This window comes from Oncorhynchus masou, chromosome 12, assembly GCF_036934945.1.
Source record: "Oncorhynchus masou masou isolate Uvic2021 chromosome 12, UVic_Omas_1.1, whole genome shotgun sequence".
Classification (NCBI taxonomy): Eukaryota; Metazoa; Chordata; class Actinopteri; order Salmoniformes; family Salmonidae; genus Oncorhynchus; species Oncorhynchus masou.
In genome coordinates this window covers 72,153,241-72,161,888 of record NC_088223.1, presented here as the reverse complement: position 1 = coordinate 72,161,888, position 8,648 = coordinate 72,153,241, and the positions used below count along the sequence as shown (strand labels likewise).

The window sequence follows — 8,648 nt, the reverse complement described above, 5'->3', positions numbered from 1 at the left end:
GCCTTAAGATTTACAATGGGCGTGAGGTGTCATAAAACTCCCCCACCTCCATACCTCTTGATCTCTCCCACTCTGGCGGGTGTGGTCCACAGTAACCTGACCCGAACAGGCCAGTCATGACAACTATGTAAATGTAAACAAGCACTGTATAGCCTCAAAACATGGTTAAACTATAATGTTGATATAATGGATGGTCAGTTCTTGCATCCATAGCGCTGTCTATGGATTTGAGAGTGGCTACATTTCTCCAGGCCCATCCCTCAACTTTTTACCAAAACTAAGTTGGGGTGACCGCTTTGTTATTATTTAAATTAAAGATTCTAGCTTTAAGCATGTCATATAACATGTCATTTTGACATTATCAAAATTGCTCCCTCACTTATGTATGGCTTTTTTGTGTGTTATATTTCTTAACTCTACCACAACCATAAAGGCAAACCTACTAATAGTAACACAATCAGAGATGAGTAAATGATGTGGTCTCTGACCCAGGCTCTAGCACCACATCAAAATATACATGTTTTAATTTTTTATTCTCTGCGTATATAACCCACACTTCTCTTGAACTACAGAATCATTAGTCAGTGCCCCCACAGTTTGTGCCTTTGACCAACATGGTAGATTAGTCCTCTGAAACACACACACACACACCCTTTGTGTCAGTGCAGCAGCCTGTTAGTTTAAATAAGTTAGCTAATGGTGAAGTTTATGAAAAAGCTCTTCCCCATCCTGATACCTACAATTTTAACATTGGTCTGATTGCTCTTGTAGCTGTGGTTTCCCTTTCTTTATTTTCTCCTCATCCAGCAAGCGCAAAGAATAGCCCCTTTCATGGCAGGCTGAAGAAGACTTGCGGAGTACGTGGAAAGCGCTGCTTAAACAGCTCTCAGCCAAAACAAAAACAGCCGCCAAAAGGAATCCCATTTCGTTTAAATGAGCAGGAAATTGACCCGTCGGAGAAAGAAAAAAAAAATAAGCCAGTGAGTGGTGAACCGATCCTGTAGTCTGTGGGAACGTGACAAGTGGGCCTGCTTTCCTAAGTGCCTTCAGGAACGGGGACGTTTTTTGGGGAGTCTCGCTCTGGCACTCAGAGTGCACTCTCCTGTGCAAGGCTGCTTAGCATGACAATGGAGCTGAGAGATGGGTTCTTGGTTCTGGGAAACAGGTGCCGCTCTTGTCACCCCTCCGACCCGCAGTTTGGTCAAGAAGGGAATTGATATGGGTTAGCCTAATAGAGAGGTACCCTGGCCTCATGTATGCCTAGTCTCAGAGATGGAGAGGTTTTCATATGGAAAACATGGCCCTAGTGATTTTGTCCAAACAAAACAGACAATCGAATAACCCTGTGTATAGAAGGACCTTCTATAGGTTTTGTTACTGTACCATTAATTGGAGACTGTCAAAACACAAGGCTGTATGCTTCAGGAGGAGGAAGAGAGATGAGGGGGTTCTGACTGAGCCTATATAGAGAACATCATGGGTTATTCTGTTTCCCCTTCAGAGTCTCTCAGTACTAGGCAGACGGTGATGTTGTTGCAAACAGATGGTTTTGCACAAGCACAATAAGCAACTATCACTTTCTCAATTGTTTTTGAGAAACTGATAGATGAGATGGCATTTGAGTACAAGCACAAAGTATTTACAAATTCATACAAAGCAGGCCTTATGCTGCAGTTCATATACTGGGCTTCCAAAGGTTAACTAAAGCAATTGATCAATGACTAGTGGAAGCCTATGACTCCTCTTTATTCTATGTGTGCAATGCACCATGGATGGATGCTGTGTGGAAAGTGACCACTAGATGGGAACAATAGCCTATCAGGTCTTCAACTCTAACTGTTCCAATTAACCCCATGTTGTACAGTCACTGCTCAGTAAGAGAGACACAGCTATCTGACATGGAGAAAATAGAAAGAGCCATCATTAAAGTTCAAACTTCATTGAGCTTACACCTTATTTACATTTAGATTGCAATAGTCTGCCCCTTGTTAATAGGGAATGGCCCAGTATCCTAGGAAAGGAGTTTTTCAGTCTCTATGCTAATTGAAATCTATTTTGATGAGGACAGGGGCTGGGATTACATTTAAACAAAAAGCTAAAAAAAATATAGGACAAAACACACATCACGATAAGTGAGACACCACAACACTACATAAAGAGAGACTTAAGACAACCACATAGCATGGAAACAACACATGACAACACAGCATGGTAGCAACACAACATGACAACAAAATGGTGGCAACACAACATAGCAACAGCACAACATGGTAGCAGCACAAGACATGGTACAAAATACTTCATATTGACTGGAATGCTAATGTCTTCTCTATGTTATGAAAGGTCATGTTTCATGAAGACATAGGTCAGGTGATGGACTACTTATGCTTGACCAAAGCTTGTTGTTTTATAAGCATTATGGAACATGCTTATTACATAGCCTATGATATATATCATTCTTGTCCCCCAAAAAGTCCTTGTCCCACACAATCCTATTGAAACTTATTGAAATGTAGATTATATAATTGTTGTTATTGATTTTAATGGTGAAAATAAAATTAACCATAGATTGATTGGCACTCAGTATTAGTAAATGTTCACCATCAGGATGCACAAAACGTAAACTTGTGACAACAACCTAAGTAAGCTATTTTCACTTAAGACCACCGCGTGGAATATCGATTAAAAAAAATATTTTTTAACGGGGAGTAATATACGCACTTTCATTACATCAACCGCGCTAGGTGACCAATAGATGAATTTGTCCCATGATTGAATTCACATCTCGTAATTTCTGCGTAAAGCCAGTAAGAAAAAGTCATTTGAGAATTAGTTTTTTTAGGCGGGGCGACACAAGCTCGTCACTTAATTCCCGCCCCGTTATTGAAGAGGCAGAGTGCGAGCACAGAAAAAGATAATGCACTCAAGCGATTGAGGGAGAGGAAGACAGGCAGAGCTGGACAACTTGACTATTTTTAAACGAGACAGTATCCCTCCGTGCTGTGCGCTTGTGTAGTTACAAACAGGAGTCTACTAACATGGGATTCTGAATTGCCTGTCAACTAAAAATCTATTCGGAAAATAAGGACGTTACCGAGGATTATTACGGCAAATAACGGTTCAACTCAACTGCCTGGTTTGATATTTTAATATGCGTGCTACCAGTGGTATATTATAGACTCAATGTTTTCCATTCTAACTTTCACATCATTGTTGCCTTCAATTTGGTAAACATGTGAAGCGTATCGTGCTTTAAAAAAAATCGACTGGATTTGGAACTGTAACAACAAGCACATTTTTATCCCCCTTTGTAATTCGCATACTGTTCACAGGACAAACGTTTTGCGGAGTTTGACCATAGGATATAACTTTAATCAGTATTAAAGTTATCTCGCCAACTTGGAACTCACGGATATACTACAATGCTTTCATCAGATTTGACAGTGGGGAAATTTACACGTTGGGCACCAGTTTTTTTCCTCCAAGCAATTTTTCTCGTGGGATGAAATATTTAACTTCTATTTTCTGTTTTAATACGTTAAGTATTTCGTGATACATACACTTTCCTGATATCACCATGGATGTTTTTAATTTGAGGATTGCCATTTTACTGTGGTGCCAACTTGTTATTGTTGCATCCAGCTTGGAGATCGGAGCCTATGATCTAGAGAGAGGCAGACATGCAAAATGCGAACCCATCACCATCCCCATGTGCCAGGGCATTGGCTACAATATGACAAGAATGCCCAACTTCATGAAATATGCAAGCCAAGCAGAGGCCGGCATCAAACTGAATGAGTTTTCCCCTCTTGTGGAATATGGCTGTGACATTCACCTGCGCTTTTTCCTCTGCTCCCTCTACGTCCCCATGTGCACTGACAAAGTGTCTACCACCATTCCTGCCTGCCGACCAATGTGTGAGCAGGCCAGGCAGAAGTGCTCTCCCATCATGGAGAAGTTCAGCTTCGGCTGGCCTGACTCACTGGACTGCTCCAAGCTTCCCACTAAAAATGACCCCAACTCCCTGTGCATGGAGGCGCCTGAGAATGACACAAAGCAGGAGACCAAGAAGGGGGAGGGCATGCTCCCGGTGCCCCCCAGACCCAGGCAGCCCAGCTCAGGTACCAGCGGGCGCTCTGGCACCAGCCTGGGCTCCTGCGAGAACCCGGAGAAGTTCCAGTACGTGGAGAAGAGCCAGTCGTGCGCCCCACGCTGCTCCTCTGCAGTAGACGTGTTCTGGTCAAAGAAGGACAAGGACTTTGCCTTCATCTGGATGGCGGTGTGGTCCACACTCTGCTTTGTCTCCACCGCCTTCACCGTCCTCACCTTCCTGCTGGACCCGCAGCGCTTCCAGTACCCGGAGCGGCCCATCATCTTCCTCTCCATGTGCTACAACGTCTACTCGGTGGCCTTCGTCATCCGCTCGGTGGCCGGGGCCGAGAACATCGCCTGTGACCGGGAGAATGGCGAGCTCTACATCATCCAGGAGGGGCTGGAGTCCACAGGCTGCACCATCGTCTTCCTCATCCTTTACTACTTTGGTATGGCCTCATCCATCTGGTGGGTCATCCTCACCCTCACCTGGTTCCTGGCCGCTGGTAAGAAGTGGGGCCACGAGGCCATCGAGGCCCACAGCAGCTACTTCCACATGGCCGCCTGGGGCATCCCAGCCATGAAGACCATAGTCATCCTCACCATGAGGAAGGTGGCTGGGGACGAGCTGACGGGGTTGTGCTACGTAGGCAGCATGGATGTCAACGCCCTGACTGGCTTCGTGCTCATCCCTCTGTCCTGCTACCTGGTCATTGGCACCTCCTTCATCCTCACGGGCTTCGTAGCGCTCTTCCACATCCGCAAGATAATGAAGACAGGCGGCACTAACACGGAGAAGCTGGAGAAGCTGATGGTGAAGATCGGTGTGTTCTCCATCCTGTACACGGTGCCCGCCACCTGCGTCATCATATGCTACTTCTATGAGAGGCTCAACATGGACTACTGGAAGTTCCGTGTTCTGGAAAGCAAGTGTGTTTCATTCCCTGGACGCCGGAATGAGGACTGCTCCCTGGAGGAGTCGGTGCCCACCGTGGCAGTGTTCATGCTGAAGATCTTTATGTCTCTGGTGGTGGGCATCACCAGCGGTGTGTGGGTGTGGAGCTCCAAGACCCTGCAGACCTGGCAGGGTCTGTGCAACAGGAAGCTGGCGGTGCGGACTAGCAGGAAGCCCTGTGGCAGCGTCAGCTGCAGCAGCTCCCACTGCCACTATAAGGCCCCAGCCGTGGTGCTCCACATGTCCAAAACAGACTCTTACATAGAGAGCCCAACACACGTCTGACACTTCAAGTGACATTTCTCAAAGTGTTTTGTAAAGACAATGCCAAAGGGAAAGGAGGCTATTTTGTTAAGTGATCATTTGAAAAGCTCAGGTTGGTCTGCATCTGATGTTCGTTGAGTAGCAATACCTGAAAGTGACAGTGTTTGTGCTGTCGTTTAGGGACATTATCCAAATTGCTTGCAGTTAAACCACACAGTTTGGTGCAAAAGCAGAATCAGATAAGCTTCTAAAGGGAACATTTATTGTATAATATGCCATACAATTGGTTGTTTCTGCTTAACTAACTGAATATGAATGCAAAAGAGAACTGGCATGGATGTATCAATATTTGGTTTATACTCCCCTCCCTGTAAGTTTATTTATTGTGTTGTATATTTAAGTTCTTCATGGTGTTTCATAAGTTTTTGTATACAAAAGAGTTATGAGTTATGAATATAGGGCCTGTTAAGATGTACAAGTGCCTTTTGAAAATTAATATTTTTTTGAAAAATTGATGTTAATAAAACATATTTATATATTTTCACTGATGACTTTACTCTCTCCATTACTTTACAACATATGTCAACTTGTTAGGGGTAGTTGTCATAAACATGAGCAAAGCAAAGACATTCTACAAGAGTATAAAAATGTTTTGGTTTAAATAACTGCTTTGAAAATATTCATTTTGCCAAAAAACATTTTGATTTAGATTTGCTACAGTGCCTCTTCAAATTGACAAGCTCTACAGTGGTCATTTTCCTGAGGTAATAAAGATCTAAGATGCAAGAATATATTGTATGAATAAAATCAATATATCATTCGTTTGGGTGACATTCCTACATTTATTCATTTTTGTTTATTTTTCAGTAGACTGATGACCTTGTGGACCCACCTGCAGTATGAAGCGCTCACTGCAAAACTAGTCATATTTTCCCAAGTGACATCAGCTGTTAATTTTATATGCCCTTTCATGTATAACTCTGTCCTTGCATTGCATCAGTGTTCTGTCACATTTGTGGAAAACAAAATGCTTGAGTAAAATGCGAACAAAAAGCTGTGTGTGCCACACAGTTAAGCCTTGTACCAAATTTGTGGTCGGTTGACAAAAGCGGTAATATTTTTTAAACCTGCAGCTTCAGTTGAGGTGGAAAACAGTCAGCGCCTCCAGGCCTCTCTGCCTGCCTGTGTTTGTGAAGCTATGCTGAACTTTCTGTTTTCCAATGAAACATCTCCAGCAAAAAATAACTTACATGGGGTGACAGCATTCCATGGTGCGGGAAAGAGAGAGACAGAGTTTTAACGATGTCATGACACTGCCTTTAAGGACATTTTTCTCTGCGTTTCCCAAATATAACACACAGGCAGTTAAAATATCACGCTTTTCAAAAGTTCAGCCTTTATAAAGCTAAAGAATACATGGCATTATCCTTGTTGAATAGGTACAGTATTGCGGATGTCTGCTACTCTGCTGCAGACCCATTTATACCTCATCATTTCACATTAGGCCTTAACAATGATGATATTTACATTTTGGGCTGGTCCAGCCCACCAGCCTATCCTTAAATAGGGACATTACGTTTTTATCATCCTCTCTTCCCTGTTGCTGGTGCCTGCGTCCTGCCTGTGCAGACATTGTCCATGGCTTGTCAGCACGTCTCCCCGTGGAGCTGAAACCACTGTTACATTTCACCATAAAAAGCTGGGTTTGTCTTGGAGCTGCACATTGGGACCCCTCTGTGGTATGTAAACCACATGTACCAGTCACAATAAAGCAAAATTAATGTGTGCCAGCTTTCAAGTTTCTAAATGGGTGACATGCATAAACACTTCCCAGCTAGCACAAAATGTTCTGAGAACCATATGTTTCTTAGAGCTTGGTATACATGTGGATTTCCCAGCAGCTCCATCAAGCATCGCATGGATCTTGAAATCGGCAGCAACAGCAACCATACATGAAGTAAGTGTCTAGATGGATAGTTATGTTCAATTATAAGTGAAGGACATGCTATTCATGGGTTGGATGCTTCGACACAATATTGTTTTGAATGTTCTTGTGAGGTCTGATGCCTGAATGAATGTTCTACTAGTTACTCAATGGCATTCTCTGAGTCACCATGCACTGATGAAGATTTAGTTTAAAGTGCATTATAGTGACTTGGAAAAACTATGACATTTCTAAAGGAGGCAAATCATTAGTAGGACAACCTTTTGTCATTACTGTGATGTCACCAAATTGACTTTAGATGGCGAATCATTTTAGCTAGCTAGCTAAGATTGAGGGACAGAACCGGATTTTAGCTAGCTAAAGATAGCATTGCAAACTTTTCTAGTTATGACAATTGCTATCTCTAAAGTAAATTTGATGACATGATAATGATGGCAAAGTTATCTCCTACTAATTGCTTGCCTACTTTAGCAATGTCATCATATTTCCAGGCCAACTATAGTGTATCCTCAAATAATGATAGCTAGATTGCTAGCTACCAATGGTAGCTAGCCTGTTGACTGTTGTTAAAGCTGCAGTCAGTCATTCACCCAAAACGGACCAAGGTATCCTTCTTGATTTAGCATGTGTATTGTGTTTTCTTTGATGACTGTACAAAATAAAATACTCAAATTGACAATTTAAGGAGTATTTGTCATTAGGTATTAGAGCTAAAACAAGTGGTGCAGTGGACTAATCTCAATGCAAGAGGCGTCACTACAGTCCCTGGTTCAAATCCAGGCTGTATCACATCTGGCCATGATTGGGAGTCCCATAGGGCGGCGCACAATTGGCCCAGCGTCGTCTGGGTTTGGCTAGGGTCGGCCGTCATTGTAAATAAGAATTTGTTCTTAACTGACATGCCAAGTTAAATAAAGGTAAAAAAAATGTTTTTCAATAAAAATACTGCCGTGTGATTGGATTTATAGTTACTAGCCTTCCAGACAGAAAAAAGAAAGAGGGTAGCTCTTATTATTAGCTAGCGAGATATCTCATTAGGTGTATATTTATCTGATATGATTCCTAAAAAATAGTAAGCCTTCCAGATGTTGGATGCAATAATGAATGTATAACCCTAATGATAGATGATATGACTTATGAAAGCTCAGGCTGGATGTCTAGCTGGTTTGACTTTGCTACAGGCATTCATTGTCATATTATTTCAGTTATGAACTATCAGATATTAAATTATGTTACATATTTTCAAATGTGAGAGTGAAAACTAGGATTATAAAATTGAACTTTGTCACCTTACAAACAGGTTGATAACTTGTAGCTCCACAAGTCCCTTCCTTTCATGATCACCTTTCTTATGTGCTAAAGGGTTATCGCTGAGAAATGCAGGATGAGGAC

At 42.5% G+C, this 8,648-nt stretch overlaps 1 protein-coding gene across 1 annotated transcript; it reads left to right on the top strand.

Annotated features, from left to right (window-relative positions):
• Window positions 1–2,925: 2,925 nt before the first annotated feature.
• LOC135550791 (frizzled-9) lies at window positions 2,926–5,859 on the top strand. The gene has a single exon (XM_064981905.1). It carries the CDS (start codon window positions 3,578–3,580, stop codon window positions 5,330–5,332), a length of 1,755 nt encoding a protein of 584 aa, XP_064837977.1. The 5' UTR covers window positions 2,926–3,577; the 3' UTR covers window positions 5,333–5,859.
• Window positions 5,860–8,648: the final 2,789 nt, after the last annotated feature.